The sequence below is a fragment of the Tubulanus polymorphus genome, chromosome 1 (genome assembly GCF_964204645.1).
Source record: "Tubulanus polymorphus chromosome 1, tnTubPoly1.2, whole genome shotgun sequence".
Classification (NCBI taxonomy): Eukaryota; Metazoa; Nemertea; class Palaeonemertea; order Tubulaniformes; family Tubulanidae; genus Tubulanus; species Tubulanus polymorphus.
Window position 1 is genome coordinate 13,792,429 of NC_134025.1, and position 22,474 is coordinate 13,814,902.

The window sequence follows — 22,474 nt, forward strand, 5'->3', positions numbered from 1 at the left end:
GAGTCAGGGCTTTCAAAATCAGCCGTCGCACCCGACTGTTAGTAAGTATCCTGCGACGGCTATGAAATATCTTGTATGATATCAACAATAGTAGCTCATGTGATCAGTGGTTATATTTAAATGTACTGCAGTCAGTGTGCATCGTGTGAAAACGTGCCTCAGACGCGTGGCCTAGTTTAAGTTTCCAGGAAATTGGCTGACTTCCAAACTACTGCCAAACATTCTAGCGACTGCCGTTGTAAAGCTGGTAGTGTATATTCCATTCGTTTTGAACACATCGTGATGCTCTGGATCTTTTTATCCAGGAAGAAAGACACTAAATATTTGGATGGATATATGAAAGCTGTGGGTACTGGTGTGTAATGGGTAGTGTAGTGTGATCTGTGTGCATTTGTGGCCAGCACACAGATCACATTGTTCATTGGGGTTTGGTCCAGGACTCGCGAGATTTTCTACAACACGGAAGTAACGTGTAATAAATGATGACTTGAATTGCATGACTACCTACCACCCCTCATTATTGTTGGAAAACTAAACATTCGGCACTGACTAAAAATTAGTCATAACATTTTAGAAATGGCCAGAATTTTAACTTAGGTTCTATCTCATTTTTATTTTACAATTGTGATTGGTATAATTTTTTTAAACGGCCGTTAAGGCTTCATGTTTCGTCTGCAATTCACTGCTAATAGTTACGCAACTACGCACATTTCAGTGTTTTTGGCAGCTGTACACTCAATCGGCACCGTTCATGACTAGCTTCACTGCGGAATTATCATTAATTAACATCGCCATATCACATCATCCAATTATATTGTGCCTTAAAACCATAACAGCCGAAATAATTGAAATGGACACACGATTTCTATCATTGAAAATTGAGAGAGTGGCCATGTTTGTGTTCTGCTGCTTCGCGTAAATACCGCGCGGTGGCGCAACCGCGCGGAGTGGGGCCGATACGTCTAGACTATTAGACAAATCTTATATATACAAGGTGAAAAACTTTGTTCGGTGAACTCACAGAGATACTTGCAGAGACAATTAGTTTGAGTAGCCTAATAGCAATAATGTGTTCTTAAACTGGCTCATTACCAATTATCAACAGTTACTTGCCAATCACTAACACTATCAATTTAAATCAATTAATTTGATATTTCTAAGATAAAAAATATGCAATTTCATGTAGGCCTATACACTATTGCTGGCTCTTTTTCGCTGTATCATTTGGTTTTTGAGAATGCTTTTTTCTGCTATTTTTTTGTCTGCAACTGGTTTTGTTCATTGACAGGTAATCCTCAAAACATTCCCCTTTGAGCTTCACGTCTGATATGTTCATCTTGGTATGGATACACGCTTTTAAAATTTTTCCTCCAATAAAGAGTAGCCTAACGGACATTTTTTTAAACCCTGGGTATCTTATTAATCTTTTTTTCTACTACCCTGGCCGAACAGTTTATTTTCCGTCAGTCAATCTGAGTCAGCCTGTGTTTATATGAGGTGGGACGCAGCCGCTTATCTGGCCGTATCTATACCACACTGCTGTCTCTAGCCTACTACATGTACTAACTCAATGGGGTATTCCCTGAGAGTACAGCATCTTCAAATAACTGGTAATTTATATCAAGAAAATCCCTCACTCGCAGTGCTTTCAAGAAATAAAATCCGGGCTAGAGACGAATCCGGCAGAGACAATAATCTACCAGTCCTCCCCCAGTCAGTGTAAACGACGAAATGCATAGTTTCTATGAACTACTTACGGATGTATCAGTGCGTGAGCACCTGTCATGATAAAGATGGGGATAACACTTCATTGCCGGGTAAAACCGATATAGACAATTCAATGACAGGTAAGCCCTTCATGCGCCTCAAAACTTTCCATAATTCATCGCAATTTTGGGAACCTAAGTATAACAGGCTATGATAGTCATAGCTAGGATCATGCATGTAGGCAAATGATATGTTACAGATTATTTTTTATCGGATTATCAGTTCTATCATGATACAGCATTATGGAACTATATCCATGGTAGTAGAGATGCTACGGGTGTTTTTCGGTGAATGGCAAGATTTTTACTAGCGACGATGCTGGTCTTCGACCATAATTATGTATAGCCTATATGAGAACATCCAAAAAAGGCAATTTTCCATCAATTTCCCACTCTAAGGTAAACTTCAAGGAAGGATACAGGGAATTAAGAAATAACATAACTACCTGAGCCATAGAAGAGGTGCGAAACCAGTAGATAGGGGTAAAACTTCAGATTCAATATGTTCTAAGAAAAGGTTAGCTAAAAAGGGCAAGAGGGGGGTTGCCCATGGCAGAACCATATATTTGTTTAAAGAAATTGCCATCAAATTGAAAATAGGGTCTTCTAGCACATAATTCTAAAAGATCAATGAGACAGGAATGTTCAAATTCAAGGACGGGAGTTTATGTTTGATAAAATCTATAGAGTAGGTTCGAGAGGGATGTTAGTGAATAGAGACTGCATCAAGAGATAAACCAGTTAAAATTAGGGGTAATGTGATGTAATCTTTGTAGTAAATCCATTTTGTGTTTGATATGAGAACCAGAGAATGAACCAAGTTAAGGAGAAAGCATTTTTGCAATGGATTTAGAAAGATAATAAGAGGGAGAGCCCCTGCTTGAAATGATAGGAGAATGTAAGTTAAAAATATGGCCAGCCCCTTTGAATTGGCCTGCGCACCACTTTTTGGCCTTAACCTGATACAAAACCTAGCTTTCTAACTTTTTCTTAATATGCGTTTTGTATGTTATGTTCTCTATTTCATTGTATGAATGATGGCATAGCACACATCCTTCTACATCAGCATGACCAACGATGTGTTCTATATGGTAAGGTGTTGTGTGAACGATATCTAGCATCACTTTCTGAGTATAATCGAGCCTGGAGGTGGTAGTGACTTCATGGACACTTTGTTCAATAGTAAAAGAAATCTCAACGAAAGGAAAATACGGAAAAAAGAACATAGGTACAAAGCAAATTGATACAGCTAGGTTTTGTTTAAGGTTAAGCCTATGGAGGCCAGGCCAATTTAATTCAAGGGCAGGCGGTGATATACGATGAATCAGTTTGCTGAAATCCTGTCAGGCGCATGAATAGTACTGGTGTTAATTTCCTGCCAAAATATATAGCTATGCCTCATATCGTAACTGCAAAATGAAAGGAGCCAACAGTTTCTATTTTCAAAAACCTCATCAATACCTAAAATTTTACTCACTTCTGCTCTTTCTTTTTCATCCTGATGAGCAATTGCTTCCGATTGGAATTTATCTACAAATGACAACAATTATTTTTTATGCATATACTTCCCACAAAAATACTTCATAAACTAACTACCGGTATGGTTCCAGAGACACCATGCCCGAAAATTTGGTTATGAATATGCTTGCTATAGATTTTCAATGAGGTTGAAACTCACATAAATAGCATTACGCCTTGCAGCCTAACATACAACCTGCAAAACTCTCCCCCTGGAAGCGATGAACCACATATCTGCAACACATCATTATGAAAATCTGCTTCGTTTAGGAGTTTATCCAAAATTGTTTTTTTTTCATATATTCAGCACCCCCTGTGGCCAAATGAAATATCATTTGACCTTGCGCAGGAGGGTATCCTTACATGGGATGATACCTTTCATTTAGAAGATGATCAATAAATCGTCGGTTTTGAAGTATTCAGCACCCCCTGATGGCCACATGGAATATCATATGACCTTGAAACTACGCAGGGACAAGATTGTGTCCAAAGACTGATGACAGAGTGGGAGGTGTGGCGGCATATAATCAGAGAATATGCAAATGAGCGTGAACAAATTTGTCCATCCTATGACAGCTATACTTACAATTACTGAACATCAAGATTTTACCCAAGGCCTATATGATCATATTGAAGTTGAATTTCTAGGCTAAACTAGGGGTCCAGGGACACCCTACCATGACCACCGGATACAGTCTGCTCTCGGCATAATCGCCAAGAACCCATGACAGAGGCCAATGACCATGCAGTCCATGGGGTACAAGCTTCACATCCATCTGTTAACACAGTTATTTGAAGCTGTTCACAGACGGAACCAAAGGCCAACTCCTAACTGTACCCTTAGGGCCTGGAGCTAGTCAAACGATCGACCAAGTGGAACAGAATGAATATTTACCAGCAGTCTCATTAGAATTCTTACATGATATCTTAAAGATTGATTATGGGAATCTTTGACTTGAAAAATGTTTGATAGATCAAGAAGAATGATACAAAACAACTACGATGAGGGTGTAGGCCGGTTACTGACGAGAAGTTACCTAATCGTTGGTGGTTAAAGCTTTTATAATCGGATGGGATTTTTGTGAAAATATCCGAACATGAAACTAATCCGGCTACAGTTGAAATTAAAACTAGTTACTGACGAAATTAAGTTACCGACTTAAAGGTTTTAATGGTTTCACAAAAGGAATTTTCTATAGTAAAAGTTATCGTGAATAATATTTCTTCTGCTAATTCAAGACCTTTTTGATTAAACGAGCGTGTGGATTGTAGCCTACGTGCGACCTGCTGGGACTAAAGTCTCAAGTGGGCTAAAAATCAGATCAATTTTTTCGGGGTCGACTTTGAAAGAAGCAACACTTTAGACATTAAAAAATTGGAAATATAAGGTCCAGATAAAGGACCAATGGTCCAGTGGCTTGCTAAACTGGTGTGAAGTAAAAAATTTGTCATGTATAGGCTACTAAAAAAAGTACGCAAAAATTCATTTCATTGAAAATTAAAAAAGAAAAAATATATCAAAAAGGACTTAATTTTGGTCAGTGATAACTGACTTTTTAACAAGAATGAAATCTTCGAAAAATTGATTATGGGAATTTTTGTCTCAACAAATGAATGTTTATCTATCTTAATACCACCCTGGAATGTCATAAAAAACAGCTAAAACCATGAGTGACCAAGTTTATGCACATTTGAGACCAGTGCCAGTTACAGATGAAATAAAGTTTATCGACTGACATGGTTTTCAACTATTTCACAATAGGATTGCTTTTAGTAAGCAGGCAAGCTTACATCTTCACTCAAGACAAATCGTTGTTACGTGAGACCTACACCGCGGCACGACTACTGATACATAGACGCAGTGAACACGAATGTATAAGGCTATATTGCCTACGCGACTAAAGTACACAACTGTTTTCAATGCGAACGGTCATCACTGCGCGATTTACAAACTTATACAAATAATCAGACTCCAAAACGGATCGTTAGTACGAACGTCAATAAAATGACTTCAATTAATGATGATAAAACAATTATTCCAGTCGTATAAATATCAGGCTCATCTTTGATGCTATCAGCTGATCAGTATCATCATCAGTGAATCAGCCGTGTGGTGAACACGGAAGTAAATTTCCTCAATTTGAAACCAGAATTTTGTCAGATATCTTGATGCAATGTTACCTTTTGCACGGGATTTCAAAACTAGAATCATTGAACACATCGCACACAATAAATCGTTATATCATATGCCTTGAGTTTCAGTATTCGCGCTAGAAATGATGAATATGAACCTCTTCAATTGTGCCGCCATTTTGTTGCGAAATAGCGCACCTGCCGATCCATCTCATCTAAAAATTCAACGAATGCTATGATGTCATGATGGAATTCAAACCACAAATTATATATAACCGAGATTATGGAAGGTTTCGTCTTTGAAAGCCCATAACTTCGGAACAATGGGTCGGATCTTTACGGGATAAAGTTCCTCGACGCAAATAGCATTGAATTTTCATATGTGTTATTTTGGACAGTTAAAGATGCTGCATAAAAAAATGTGCTCAAATGAATCGAATTTTTGACACTTTTTGGTTAATTTCTCCAAAAATATGAAACCCACGGCTTTCAACTTTTCGCACCATAAAGAAAAAACAAAGTACAAAATATATTTTTGCGTTCAATGTGTTCAATTCGCCCATTAGTAGTGCAATTACAGGCTTCTGAAATTGCGTTTGAGTGTGCTAAAAAATAGCTTTGAGCGTAGTGTATTAAGCATAGGAATGATTATCGATCGGCCAGACCGTTGACATAGGCTCGCTAAAGCGAGCCAAAAAATTACAATGATTGTCAATTCCTGGGTGGGCAATTATATAATTGGTAAGTGACAGTAAGGCATATCATCCAACCTGTCTGGTCCGGTGTATAGGTGCCGTTATTTGTACTGGAGTAATGGTGTGACAGTAGTGCAATTTGCTAGTCAAGACTTCATTGTGTGCTCATATACTGCTGTACGCAGAGACAAGCATACTCATGTTGCATAAACTTCTGTACACTGGCGCACAGTGGCGTTGGAACCGTAGCGACTGCAGGGACAAAAGTTGCGACAATAATTTACTGAATGACATTTTTTTCTACTAAGTTTTTGATGAAATTGAAGTAAATTCGCAGCTGCAATATTAGAACCTGTCAAAAATCGACAATTTGCCGCCGCATTCAAAAATTGCTTCCAACGAGCCTGGTGCTTGTAGCATTTTCAGTAAGCATTTGTTTCTGGTTCATTTCTGACATTTATTTAAAAACAATAAGTCCTATATTGATGTCTATAATATTCATGATTTATCCAAATATGGTTCATAAGTATCACAAAAGGAGTGTTGTCCCTATGGCAACTCTTGTAGTCTAAAGCCTGCAGTATCAAGACGACTTTACAGTGTGCTCAAACTAAAGGACCAAAGGTCATGTGTTCTCAAGGTCCTGTTTTCTTCGGAATGAAATTGAATTCACCATGCTTTTTTTTGGCTGAGCAATGTCAGTCAAGTTAAAATAAAATTTAGATAAAAAATAAAATAAAATCTATTCAAAACCACGGCCAGAACTCAGCTTTCTCTATCATTCCAAACCTCTCTGGGGAGAGTATGAACTAAAACAAGAGCCCCAAGGGGCACAATGGCCAGCCTGTCAGATTTGCTTTTTATAAATGATGTAATCTGTGTGTTATATTTATCAATATACACTCCCTGCTCAATATCATTTACATAGTAAAATCGTGTGTTAACACAGACAGCAGGAACGAATGTAATATAGAAATACGAAGTTATTGTATTGTTCAACGCCCCCTGGTGGCCATATACAAAAACCAATGAGCTTGAAACTCACCAAGATCATAGACCATGTCATAAGCTACAACTTTCCAATTGATTGTGGTATCAAAATATGCATAGGTACGAATGTAATATAGAAATACTAAGTTATTGTATTGTTCAACGCCCCCTGGTGGCCATAAACAAAAACCAATGAGCTTGAAACTCACCTCGATCATAGAACGTCATGAGCTACAACTTTCCAATTGATTATAGTAGCAAAATATGCTTAAGTATCAATTATGATGTGGAAAACTTTTTTCCACCTACGAATGAGTACTGATGACTCCAAGATGGCCGCCAAGTGCGTCGTAATTGCCTGGTCAAAAATACCCTCTCGGATATAAAAGATCCCTTTCCAAAGAATACCCATTACAAATTGCAATGAAACATGGCACACCATTAGAAAGCTACAGTACTCAGAATTCAGGCCAAAATTGACATTTTTGGGAACAAAAAAGGTCACAGTACGGCCATCTTGAGTCCGATCGACCCAATTTTTCTCATGCCGATGGGCCCACGGGGGAAACAAATATATACCAATTATCAAGGTTATTGATAAAAGTGTCTTCAAAATTTCCCTCGAAAACTTCAAAAATGTGTAAAAAGTGCTGATTTTGGCGAACAACAATGGCTGCCAGTCGGCCATCTTGAATATGACAGGGCCAGTTTTTGGCCTGAAGATGTGTCTAGGGTAGATACACGTATAAACCAAATATCAAGACATTACCTTGAAGCCTCTTCAAAACTTTGGAACTCTCACGAACTATCTAGATGGTTATCTCTCGACCTCAATAGCTTCAAGACCCATCTCAAAACAACTTTGTTCCATGCAGCATACCATTAACTCTCGGAAAGCGAATTGTATTTAACATTTTTTTGGCAGAATAAAATTTGATTGAATTTGCAATATGGGCACATGGCTAATTAGCATATCAAGGTCATACACCCGATTTGGTAAAACCATTTTTTTCGCGAACCTTGCGCAATTGTCAAGGATGAATTTTCTGTAGAGCAAATAAAAATTCCTCCCAAACACCAAATCAACTAAAGATTTCATAGAAATCGATCTTGAAATACAATTTTAAATCTTAAAATAAAACCCGGAAGTAAAACAGTAGACGATACCGCGGGTTCACGTGAACACCTGATTTCTGTAAACGAAATGTTGGTTGTGACAAAATTGTTCAGACGGTTTTAGGTGGTAATAAGTACGGAAACGTAACGACCATGGTCGACTTATTCGATGAAATCAGGCCTATGTGATATCCAAATTTTGACTTTTTTATTCTCCAGACCTCCCTGATATAGAAATAAAAAATTTTGGTGGTACGAAAGTGCAATCACAGCGCCGACGGGGACAGAGCCGTGTCAGAGATCGGCGGAATGAAAATTGAGGTGGACGAACACGAAGAAGTAGGTTATTGCGCTACTTGAATCACGAAAACTCCTGGCGCGGCCCCGACGCTTTTCGTGCATTAAGTAATACAAATATCATGCAATGGGTTTTCCCAATCTACCGCTGGTATTTACCGGATTTCAATATCACTCCAAAATTCAAAGAAACCTCGAAATATCGAACCGGAACACTTCCGGTAGATATCCGCGGCTGCCCAACCGGGAAACTTATTTGTTCCAATAGATATTTATAGGATCCATCATCTTCACGCGTCAAGGGATTCGAACCCACTAAGCTAAAGCCATGCCAGAATCGGGTCGGGCCAATCACAGCGCTTGTAACAAACCACATTAGGCTTCTGTGGAATTTCCCAGTAAATGGGCCAATCAGCGAACACGTAGCGAATGCGGAAGTATTGTCGCGTGTTGATACATGACGTCATGCGCAAAATCGCCAGTAATGAAATCGCGATAATTCACGTGAACAGCTGCTGATATTTTCAGATAAACCAATCACAGGGAAGACACAACTTCCTGATTGGCTGATAAAAATTGAAATTTTCCCGATTTAACTTTCGTGAAAAATGCAGAAAACATTTCTATGAGACCCTATTTCAAAATTCTGCTCGCTACGATTCCGAGAATGGATTACGCTTAAATACGTGATTTGTTCGAATATGCCCTCACTTGGCAAGCAAAAGAGCCTTTTGTGTGGAAACCATGTCATTTAAATTCGCTCCATTTGTATAGTAATAGGCTCAGCCTACGGCTGGCCTAATAAAAACATGGTCTCGAAACGTTGACTAATTCAATTCAACTACAAAGTATCTAACCCTGATGCACGAAATGACCATTTAATTCAATTCCATAATTCCGTTGACATTTCAAAATATGAAAAATTGTTACACTGTATACCAAAACTTCAATCATTGCAAAAGAACAATCATAAATTTTTAGTTTTGCAACATTTTAAGAATTCGAGAACATTTTAAAAAATCGATTTTCAACACCAAAGCCTGAATTCAAGGATTTCAAGGCCCACCAGAAACCGCATACATAAACAAAATATCAAGACCACACATCAAAAACTTCCCAAGAAAACTAGATTCTTAACACTGACAGACAGCTAAACAGTTCAGAAGCTGGACACAAAGTAAATGCAATAGGCTGCTGCGACTTAAGTCCTAAGCGGGTTTAATGAAAATTCATACAATAATAGAATCTGAAATTATTTGCCAGTTTTTTACCAAAGTAAATCTGTTTCTCCTGTGCCATCTTGAGACCTTGATTTTCAAGTTGCGCGATCATGTCATCACCGATCTTTGCATTCTTCCATGTACTGAAATAAAGTAACATTTCAAATACTAAATTATGTTGGTTCTTATTTTCCAACAAATTTCTCTATACACAGATTTTGTGTAAAGCCTTGTGCTGTACAGAACGGGAGTAGTTGATCCCCCAGAAATTTTGGAAAAGTTCCCTTTTTGCAAATATCATTGCTATATCCAATAGAACTTTTCAGGTTTCTCTGCACCCCAAAATTCAAATGCTAGGTACGGCCCCACTCGCTGCTTGCTGATATTTAGGGTTTTCTGTTGCTTCACAGAAAACCCTATTGAAATTCGCGTGATTATTATTTTTTTTCCCTTTTCCACATAGTTTTTGTTAAAAGTGTAAAGGCTTCCTTACCTTACAGCTGTCGCCGATACAATCCGTATGATATCCTTCAGCTCACTTCAATCTCCAGATACTGCATGGGAATTTTGATAAATCCACGTTATAAAGGCACTGTTGAGCCGTAAACATCGAAAATTTGGCCCCGTTCAATTAGTAGCCATGTTGTGTTTTCTTTCTGAAATTTCTCTCTTCTTTATGAGGAAGAGCTATCGAATTATTCCCTCTCTTCTCCACAATCAATTTCAAAGTCAATTTTATGAATTTATTGCTCAGCGGGTCCGAGTCCAAGAGTTTACGAGTCCGGCGTTCGCGTGTCTGACAGGTTTACGGGCATTTGTTTGTTACCACTTTAATATTTTTGATTTCTTGTTATTCCGGTTATTTCATTTAAGTATATTGCTGATCAGTTCATGTAACCAAAAGCGTCAATAAACAGATTTTGAATTGATCAAGTTTAAATCAAGGTCACTGAATCGTGGAGGGCTGCTAGAATTACGTTCGTCTCAGAGAGAGAGAGAAAACAAACGACAGAAAAGTATCAGGTGATTATCGATAGCCTACTACGGTACACACAGTTGACAAACAGTTGTTAGGCCTGTGCCGGTTGGTGCGTACTGGGAATAAATATACTGGTTGGTCAGTTGGTTCGGTTGTGAAGTGTGGAAGCTAAGAAAGCCTACCGCAGTACGGGTATTTATTTGTCTAAGGCCTATTATATAGTAGCCAATACCAGTAAGTACGTAGTTGTTACTCGTACGTGACTGTATGGTGATCTCCACAGGTTAACCGTACGTGAGTTCCCTACTAATACCGTACGTGAGTTCCTCTAGTAGCCAATGCGGTAAAAGTGCAGCTCCGCACCTCTCCGCGTAAACGGTTCAATCAATTACGTTAAATATCATTGTTTCGTTTCAAAATGTCATCAGCAATTCAGTACGTTGCCATTGGTTAATTTTAAGATATCTTCACTAGAGAGAGTAGAAAGATTTTAGCCAGGATTCTGTCATTCAGCAGATTGCGTCAATCACGAGAGGTGCGGATCTGCACTTTTACCGCCAATTACCATTTTTTAAGTACGAAGTTGTTACCCGTACGTGCCAGTGACTGTACGGTGATATCCACAGGTTAACCGTACGTGAGTTCCCTAAAAAGGCCGTAAGTGAGTTCCTATAATCTGCAAACGTGCATGCGTGAAAGAATAGAGTTTGGGTTAGGTGAGGCTAGGCTATTTCTAAATCAAATTTCATCCACCCTGCAGTTAGGTTCTGTGGCACAGTGGGTAAATCACTGGACTGCCACTGGATTTTTTTTTCGTTTGGTTTCGAATCCCAATATTGCAAGTCTGAGCGTCAACATACTCACATACGGCTAACCTGTAGAAATCACCGTACAGTCACGTACAGGTAACAACAGCGTTTTAAGTACCGGGTATTAAGTGAGTACGACAAGCCTACCATGCCTATGTACTACAAACACAACTTTTTCCCTCTCGTCGGCGGTCATCCTCCTACAATGATGTTACTATAACTGGTGCAATTATAACATGGATAGGATTTGGCCAGGACTAATCTAAAGTCTAATTCAGTCTATGTACTAATTCACTCGATAAGCCTATTTTTAAAACAGGAATATTCATTCATTACATACGCATAAAATTTGATTATTTCAACCCCCCCTCCCCCTCTGTACGCAAAATCTGCCATTTTTCATGTACATTAAGCATTACAGTACGTAATTGCCCTGACCCCTCCCCCTCCCCTAATGCGTACGTAATAAATGAATGATCCCACAATACAGTGAAGTATTCACACGCAGAAAGGCTAATTGATTTGAGCCATGTGATTAAATTTGGCCAGGCCTTCTCTGACCTGCTGACATTAATAGTCAATGTGGTCACGCCTTGTATACCAGAAATCATTGTAGGCCTGTACATTTTGCTGTTCGTAGGTTTGGTATACCGATTTCTCCATTCTTGACTGATAAGTGTACGGTACAGCTGTACGCATTATACAATTGTTCCAATGGGAATAGGGCCTATTGATTGGGCTTATTATTTCCTGCTTTAGAATACTGAAATAAACCTAATGTTCATTCAAATATCCAACATCGGTGAGTTTGATTACTGTATACATGTACTGTAGGTTTTCATGTTGTATGAATATTTTGCAGTTCAAATGGGTATGATGCTGATTCCAATGTCAAACGCATGCAGTTAGATGGTCGAGGACCGTCGACACCAAGATATCTCGACCGATGTTGTACCATAGAAGATCTGATTCTTTTAACTCAAGGAAAGCGATTCAACACGATCGACATAACACTGGAATAGGTTTGCAGTAACTAACGGTTCATTTCATTTAGTCCTATGTACTTTTTAGCCAATTTGGATTTGATTGTAATTGAAACTCTGGAACTGTTAACAAAAGAAAAGTAAGACAAGTTGAAAAAACACAAGTTATGCGTGATTCTCATGTTCAAATTTAATTCAAATTTATTTTATTACATCATATTTACAAAGCATATCATTGGTTCATACAGTTATAAAAATTAGGGCAGAACAAATATTATTACAGAAACTCCAAAAAGGCAATGAATTTCTATAACTAAATGAATATCATTTTTAGCCCACTTGGGACTTTAGTCCCAGCGGGCTATTGCGTTCACTTTTCGTCCGTAGTCCATCCGTCATCAGAAATCAGTTATTTTAGGAAGTTTTGAAGACGCTTCAATGTAATGTCTTGATATTTGGGTTACACATGTATCTACCCTAGACACATCTTCAATCACAATCAATTACCTTGATCTTTCGGATATATGTGAATGCCCCCTGGGCCCATCAGCATAACAAAAATTGGGATACGGACTCAAGATGGCCGTCCTATGACCTTTTTTAGTGTCCAAAAATGTCAATTTTGGCCCGAATTCTGAGTTTGCCATTTCTCATTGCAGTTTGTGATGGGTATTCTTTGAAAAGGGATGTTTTATACCTTTGATACCTGAATTGTTAGATTGTTGAGCATTTGGAACCACTTCCCAAGTGGGCATGGTGTCCCTGAACCCCTAGTTCTAATAACTCAGATCAAGAGTGACTCTCCCGTTTATTAGGAAACACACGCAACTTGTGGAATAGGTTTGATTTACACACATGTTGCAGGTATCAATTCTTTATCACTATAGAATTTGTAATCCATAAAAGCCAAAATCAACATCAGCCGGAAACCCATACCAAATCAATTCATAATTTATTGATTGAATCTACACTACAATATATGTATTTATTCAAATATTTCAATAAAAACATTAACTTCTTAAATCTATTCTAAATCATAATATGTTCTTATCTGTGAATTCACTCAATCTATCGGCTCAATAGGTGCTTAAGTTGAGTTCTTAATAGGACAGATCCATTTTTAAGGATGGTGATAATACAGTATCATGTTTGAATGCCAAAGTAAATGCCTAGTCAAATATATTAATATTTGTGATTGTACGTCCGCGTATGTTCAGTTTCAAAGCTGAATCATATTTGACGTTTACACAGTGGTTGCATATTAGGTTCGAATCTGTCAATGCATTTTATTCTATGTATCGATATTTCAATTTACTACAATTCCCATCATTCTGAATGGCTTTACAGAAAACCCGTCATCGCTGCTTTGCAGCTATATTCTTGTCTCGTAGTTTCTTCATTCTTTCTGAACAATTGATATTGGTCCACAAGACCGAACCCTAATTGTTGCAGGTTTTTGAATTTTTGCCGGATCTCATCAGTAGTGAGTTTCCATATTGACCTTGGCCCACTAGATTTTACCCTAACCCTTAACTCTAATCTTAATCCTAAACCTAACCCAAACCCTTTGCCCTTATGTGGTTGATGTTACTTCCAATAACCGATCTGCGATTCTCCACTGCGCATGCACAATTTTGCTGTACTTCTAAATTTCTAAGTAATTTTTGTGAAATTCGGGTATTGAACACGCAAGCAAATGAGTGCTAGCGCAGCGCCCTTACCGATCCAGCTGAAACAGAGGTGTCGATTTTTATTTAGTACTTATATCTTTATCTAATATTATGCGTTACCTTATCCTTACCCTAACCGTACCCTCTAAACCCTAAAACTAATCCTTTGGACCAGACCCCTTACTTTTTGGACCAGTAGATACCAGATCTATTTTCTACGGTTGAAAAAGCCGCCATTTTGTATCACGGATCGGTTATTGGAATTAACACTAGCCCCTAATGCTGCCATGTTGCCAGGTTGGATTATATGTCTGCATTTCCATGTTGCGTAAGTTGCACAGTTGCTATGTTGTCAGGTTGTTGAAGCCACAGTAATAGCTACCAAATTTTGGGACGTCATGCATGAAATCGCTACCAACGGGTGGAAAGCTTTCAATCCATAGAGCAGAATTGTTTCTTCTTAATTTGATTTTTTTGGTTCTATCTGCTCTAGGTCAAGGTGGAATAGATAGCGTTGGACCCAATCGTTATTAGTCGTATGAGATATGAGGCAAGTCGAGCCTACTGTAAACAGGTAAATTCTGAAGATATTTGAATAACATTTAGGCTAGGCAAAATTTCTCATGATCTTACATTCTACCAGCATTTTGTAGTTGAGTTATCCATTTTTCTTGTTCCCATTCTGTATCTGTTGAAAGGACAATGTCTCCCTATAATAAAAACTAAAACTACATCAATTCGCCTAGAATTTTTGATAAATTCTTCTGTTTAAAACTTCATTTTACTCACAAGAAAATCATTACTTTTAATGTATATTACATATGGGTGGCCAGGTTCTTGTGCTGATTCTATGGTGCATCCATCTAGGGGGATGACTCCCTAAACATAATGAAAACATTGAGCATGAACCCCAATGAAGTTGGCTACTTGTTCCGTATTTGTCTACTTATTCATGTGAAGTTGGTTACTTATTCAGATCCTTTTTCAGCTATCTATTTGACATTTTATATTTTTTTCACCTTAACCGTTATTAAATCCCCCTAAATTGATTCAGCAAAAATGCATGATACCCTAGTATTAAAAATATCTAGAAAAAAAAAACGGATGACCATCCCGATAAGGAGGTCTGTAACTTATTTGACTATCACCTTCCAATAAGGAACAGGAAACCGTCACTTGTAACTTATTCAGCTTCTTATTCGAATACTTATGTATTTTTTCCGCCTCTGCTGTTATTTAATCCCCCTTAATCGATTGAGAACCAAATAAGGAGCCCAATAAGGCCAAAAAAGATGCCTTGTTTCTCATCACACTTTTGTTTTTTACCACGACGAGGGCGGGCGGTTTTAATTCTTATGGATTTTAAAAAAAACTAGGGGTCCACTTCGGAATTCAAATATGGCTACTCTGATCTGCCGTAAATTCTCCTGATAACAGTATTAAAATCGTTACATATATGAGGTAATTAGGGGGAATTGGAAATTTTAACTAACGATAGGCTAAACAACAACAAGAGTGGAAATGAATGGCCAATTATAGTTTAGTCACTTCAGTTCCCCTTTAAATTCATCAGAAACCGTATCGCAATGAAAGAGTTCACTGCACAGTTCAAATATTTAGCAGTTTATGGCATATTGCAATGAACAGATTTGGAAGAATATCTTACTTTGGAATGTTTTCGAAAAACCACTACATGAGAATTTTTTGACGCCTTATAAAACGTTACCATTATGAAACCTAAACAATGTTAACCATTCAGCGTCATTTTACAAACGACAGCCGTAAATCGATGTGCAAAACGTCACAGGTTTATGTGTACACAAACAAGCTATCTGGCAAAATATTATTGACATAGATGTAGAATGGCTTCCTGTGATTATATAATGACCTATATTTGAACGTCGAAATGTTATATTGCATTGAATATCATTAGAAGACGTATTGTAATAGTAAAGGATGTATGATTATATCAGAAGCGGCAGGCATAAATAGAAATGATAAGTAAATCGGATTATTCGGTTAAATGGCGGATGTATACACGATGCGGAAGTCTGATATAAAAGTCAGACCCTGACGTGGGCATGCCGGTGGAATGACGAAGCTATCTACGATGTGTGTAGGGCCGGCGTGAATTTCATCAGCGGCTACAAGCGGTCAATATGAAAATGTGTAAACATATAATTTCAATATTCAAACGTTTTAGAAAATATGTTTGATATTAGGAGTATGCAAGTTTCGTGAGATTAGCAATTTATAATAGCATAGCAGTCATATACGGCTCCGTGTCCTCTGATGGCATGTGTATTAGGTGACAATTCAATTCAATTCTTTATTGATCCTTATTACATTGAAATTCCGGGATAAAATTCCCAAATTCAATAAATACAAATTTTAAAATAAATTAATACAACATACATGACACACGGGTAATTCATACAGAACAACATAAGCATGTTATTTTAAATGACAATGTCTACTTCAACCCACCCAGACTCAAGACTCTACGATATCGAGTGACAGCCAAACCCGTGGCCCGGGCCCGGGGACCGGGCCGGCTGGCTAGGCCACACAATATGCTCGAAGTCATGATGAAGCAGACATTAGAAGAGCTCTTTCTTCATCCATGGAGGCAATGGAGTTGCAGACCAGCTTAGAGGCATAAGTAAATGAAGTCGGTCGCAAGTTCGCGATCAATTATTGAGAATTTTCAATAAAAAAATTTAAACCACTACTAGAGTCGAAGACCTGTATCATCTACCCAATCGCCAAATCTCATCATTCCCCAAATTTCTTAAAACTTCGATTTCAAATTTGCAATTCTACATTAGCTTAGCCCAGAAATTCTACATTTTTTCGCAGGCGTCAAATAATTTTCTAAAATTAATTTTCTTGTTACCTACTAAGAAGATTTGGGGGTTTTTCCCTACAACCACCTGTCAGTCTCAACACTCATTTGGCGTAGGTCATTATTCTCACTCTCTAACTAAAATGTTTACTTGATATTCATAGTGGATATGAGAAGAGATGTGAGTTATGTCAAACTGTCACATGCATCAGACTGCTAAAAAAAGGACCATGATCAATTATCACTCAGATATGATTAGATTCGTTAATAGGCCAAGTCCCACAATCAAGAAGCCAAAAAGTAAAAATATAAAAAAATTGAAATCTATTTTCAAAATCCGAATTTTCGGTTTTCTACTAAAACACATTTTCAAGGATTGACCAGAAATACACACCATTGCAAGGTGGGTTAGGCTTGTTTTTTAATTACTTGGAGCACAGATCCGCCCCCAGCAATAAATCATTGAATTAAAATAAAAAAATTTTTTAGTCCTCAGTGTTTTTCATCACAATAATTCAATAAAAACATCTTTTAGTCATGTCAATTAATTTCCCAAACATTGGTAGACACAGCAATAAGTGGTTTCTGATTAATGATATCTTCTTAATGTCCTTTAACCCTTTCAGTGCTGACTAGTTAATACCCTATAGTGCTAGAGATAATTTGAAAATTTTTAAAAATTCCACCCGTGTGTTTAATAACTGGAATACCACTATAGTGCGTCTACACCGCAGCGCGGTGTATTGTTAGTTACTAGTATTTCACTATGTTTGACAGGTGCTGCCATTTTTCAAGAGAGATAATTACTAATTACATCAGTATACTGCATTGCAGTGTACTAGCAAAGTCTATCACTGATTTATACACCGTACTGCGGTGTAGACGCACTGAAAGGGTTAAGAAAAATGTATCACCTAAATTCAGAATTAACCTACCGAGTACATAAATTCAAAAGTCACCTTAATAGAATCTATCACAATCCAAACAAGAAATATACACCCGCATCAGTGGCAGGCAAAGGTCTTCATTCACGAGACATTGCGAATAAGTCTTACCTCCTCAGACTCGTAATTCTATAGACAAGGCTATTGTAGAGGTTAAGCCAATATTCACATTGTCATATTGACAGCCAAGTGTGTTTTTCTGTTGGCCCCTTACCCTTGATCGATCTATGCCAATAGGGAATGTAAAAGGCATACCTTGGGATGGATATTAAAATGCCTTCGTTTTTCAGCTTCCTTCTTCTCGCTGTCTGCATAATAAAGAAGAAAACCATCTTTCACAACAAAAAACCTAAAAAACACCAAATAAGTTAACTTAAATTCCAAGGTGGACTAGAAATTGCTCCAGTAATAACAGATTTGAGCATAAAATCTCTAATTTCGATTAATTCAATTCTTATTTTCAATTTTGAAGAAGTTTTTACATAATATTACTGATTGATAGGAACCTAAGATAATATTGAAATTTTCTGTGTGATACAATTTCCAGGTAGAAAGATTTTGACCCCCAAAATTATGCACTAGAGCTGCAACTGTTTTGTGCAACATCTAACAATTTCAATATTCAACACCTCCAGGTCCCTGGTGATAACATACAGGGATAAAAACAGAGGTGTTTGAAAAACAAACACGGAAATATTAGAAGTAAAATTAGTGGGCTGACTACTGTTGGCCAGGCCTGCACAGTTGCAAGCGGCCTAACAGGGGGGGGGGTTGGGTTCCTTGAAATTTCAAGGGGTTTTTGGCGTATCAGGGGCCCATTTTCCAGCTTAGACTGATGAAAAAATAAGACTGCTGCCACGCGGTTGTTCGTTCGCTGTTTATGTCTCAAGTCAATGAAAAGCATGGCTCCAACCAAACCCAAATCACTAGAACATATATTCACTTAAATGCACTTGTCAATAAATAGGCCTAGTTGAGAGTCCCAAGAGGAGCTCCTATCTATAATCTTCCTATCTACCACTCAAGACAAACTTTGTTGAATGAACTGAAGTGCGTAACAGCAGATTCTAAATAAGGATTTTAACGCGCAATTACTTCCACAGCCCCTGGTGGCCATATGCAAAATGCAATGACCTGGAAACTCACCACAATCATAAAAACATGTCATAAGCTACAATTTCGCAATTGACCGTGGTAACAAAATATGCCTAGGTACCAATATAATAAGGAAACAGTTATTGGTAAGCGATTTTTACTACCACCTAGGGTTAGGTTCCCAAATACGCATGCGCTGTACTTAAAAAATTTCGCTACGTATTGCGAAAATTGGGATTCGAACACGCTAGGACAAGAGTTTGGTATGTATGCATGAAATCAAGTTGAAATAGACATTAGGCATTGTAACACTGCAATACGTTCGCATGACAAATTGAGGGATTTACGTCTCATCGCAAAACAGTGCATCATTTTTGTAGCTTCAATCTAATTGTACTAAAATCAGATTTATCAGCAAAACTAGAAAGAAACTTTAAAAGAGGACGTTCGTTTGTGAAACGCATGTAGACCCAGACACCTCCCACATTAATTGGAAAATTTTAATAACGGGTATTCAAGTGTCATCCTACTGCGTAATTCAAAAATTATTCTTTGGGATTCAAAAATCGAGGAATCAACCATAAATTCTGCCATAAGTTTTACATTTATTCAAAAAATTGAGTAGGAGGCCGGTGAAGGTTTTAATGTTTTAAGTTAGTTCTCATGAGAATGATGCAAGTGGATTTAGGGGTTGGACTAGTCCTACTCTTCAGAATTTGAATGTGCCCGCCAAAAAGTATTTGAATAGATTTTCTAAGCAAAAATAAATCCAAATGGCATAAAATACCCCTTTTAGTCCTATATATTCAAAGGCCAAAGGAACCCCACCAATGTTTGCCTTGCACTTAGATAACCATAAAATAAAAGTAGTCAGGAAGTATTAATGGCAAGAAAACTTGAGTAAAATATTTATTAAACACATTTTATAACAGGATATGATCTGTAGTCAAATGTGTGTCTGCCAGATGATATTTCTTCTAGGCTGTTTATATCCTAAAAATAAAAAAAAACCAAAAACGACGACAATGGATATTTCAATACATGTCCCCTGGACAAAAATTATTTCAGAGTCTATAAAACGTGAATACTTGATTGTACAATCTAATGGCATAGCAGTTGGCTCCAGTTGAAAAATCATTGGACAAAAGAAAAAATCAAAAAAGTTTTGGCACCAAAGAATCTAATTTGTTGTCAGGTTTGCACACATGTGCGCGATGCACGTTATATTATTGTTTACATCCGACGTCATCGGCAGATCGCAAGCCCCGCCCCACGTGTCAATCAGATGGCTTACAGGGCTTATATAAAAGAACCATACTAAAAAAACTATGCAGTGTAACAATCCGGGATTTTCGGTACAGAATCCGACGCCAAATACCTTTCTCTCAAAGGTTATTTGGTGTATATCGGATAAATATTAATTATGATATTCACCTCATAAAATTTGAAGTGGATTGCTTCTGATTAATGGCGGCTGTATTTAGTCACGTAGGTCAAACTGACAGCGTGTGTGCGTGTCGAGCGGACCATTGCGTAATTTTCAATGCTGCGAACGTCTCTAGATTCTCACAGGGCCTCTGTGCGCTCACTAGGAATTAAGTTAAGTCACCATATATGTTGACACTCACCTTTAAAGAGACTTCGTACGGTCCGCTAAAGTTAATATCCACGATACAACGATTTTAAAAATGGCACTTCTGTCAATCACTATACCCTCTATGTCATAAGCAACACGTGATGTGTGATGTCACATAAACGGCGTGAAGAGCATTTTTTCAAGAGGGCACAGCAAAACTAACCAACTATTATTAACCAAATTTAATCCCAATTTGAAGACACCATTTATGATGCAGAATTTGAGGAAATCTCTAACTAACTGGCTTTAAAACGACCTTAAACGTATGTTAACCAAATTGGAAGTGCGTCATCAACCGGCAAACCGATCACATAAGGACATTCGTTAAACGAACGTCCTAATGATATATAATAAACACATGCAAGATATCATAAGGTCAGTGTAGTTTATTTTTCAAAATTGGTTGTTAACAAGCTAAAACCCAGACAAAAAGAACAACTGAACTCTAGTTGGCAAGTCAAATGAATCACCGGATCATAATTAGCCGTCAAAAAAAAAAATCAGAAATAAAATTACGAATTTTTGATGAATGAATTAGCATCATCAACCGGCGACAACAGCCGCCGAAAGCCCGAAGCTAGTTAATCTGGGGAAGCTAGTTAGTCTGGGGATCTCCAAAAAATTTAGTAAATTGGGAGTGCTCTAGACGCACTCTGGGAATTAGAACTACACACAAGCAACGATAAGATCACTGACAGCCATTTTCATTGTTTACCACCGTTTACAGAGCTGAGAGCTGGTTGCGCCATCTATGACACATGTTTTTTCTGTTCGTTTCGAGTTCCATAAATCCACGTTGTTCTCATTTCACTGCGGTCAGAAGAACTACTAGATATTGACCGTGTATCGATTTTCCATGGATCATGTTGTTTTAGAACACTATATTGTACTATTTATAGCAGCAATAGGCTATTGTGCAATATACCGGAGATCGACAAAACAATAGTCCAAGATGCTGCTACCGTCTGATTGAGACCTACACAACGTACCCCCTCCCCCAATTATCTCAACGGATTTACACAGATCTCAGAACCTTACCAGACAAAGAAAAAAATATTGGATTTCCAATAAAAATCGGAAGATTATGATCTTAACTTAGACATCGATTAAACAACTTTAACATCGATTTCTCCAAATCAATCTACTAAAACCAAATCAATCCCAATTTCTGGCCCATCACTTTGGATTCAGTCTAGATGCCTCAGTTTTTTTCTTTTCTTTTCATTTCGTTTGTTTATTCTTATGTCCAGTTTTAACTTTGACTATTATGGTTTTTCTTTTCTTTTTCTGTTTAAGGTGCCATCAATTTTACAATTGGCTTTCTTCTGGCTTCCATGCTGTTATATTGGAATTATGCATAACCTATTAGGCATAAGAATATTAAGCTTATACATCATAATTATTTTTCTTGTATAATGTTTATATGTCTGTAGTTTCAGTTCATTCAGAAATAAAGAATATCAATCAATCAATTGTAGGGCCAATTAGATCCTTTCTTACGTTCTTTGCAATTCTTTCTCCAATGAAGATTTTCAATAAACCTTAAAATGTATAAGTCTTAATAACTTCATTGTACTGGTATTGTCAATTAATTCGAATTTTGTCGTTGTTTGCATTCGAATGACGCTCCAATAAGGTAGCAGTAGGTCTAGCCCATTTTCGTAGTAACAACGTAATTCGAATCAACCGATCTAATCCTGCCCTGTAGCAGGAAAAGATTTTGGGTTAAACTAATTCGAATTTAAGTGAATTCACATTTTTGAAACGGGCATGGAAAA

The 22,474-nt window shown here is 37.6% G+C and overlaps 1 protein-coding gene across 3 annotated transcripts in view; it reads right to left on the minus strand.

Moving 5' to 3' along the window:
* LOC141913202 (pleckstrin homology domain-containing family D member 1-like) overlaps nucleotides 1–22,474 on the minus strand; it is a 56,021-nt gene that overhangs the window by 33,065 nt on the left and 482 nt on the right. For all 3 annotated transcript variants that reach the window (XM_074804679.1, XM_074804693.1, XM_074804684.1), the window contains exons 2-6: nucleotides 18,221–18,314; nucleotides 14,966–15,055; nucleotides 14,810–14,886; nucleotides 9,787–9,878; nucleotides 3,244–3,296 (exon numbers count right to left, since the gene is read on the minus strand). In XM_074804679.1, the coding sequence (XP_074660780.1) occupies nucleotides 3,244–3,296; nucleotides 9,787–9,878; nucleotides 14,810–14,886; nucleotides 14,966–15,055; nucleotides 18,221–18,314 (406 nt within the window). The remainder of the gene's footprint in view (nucleotides 1–3,243; nucleotides 3,297–9,786; nucleotides 9,879–14,809; nucleotides 14,887–14,965; nucleotides 15,056–18,220; nucleotides 18,315–22,474) is intronic.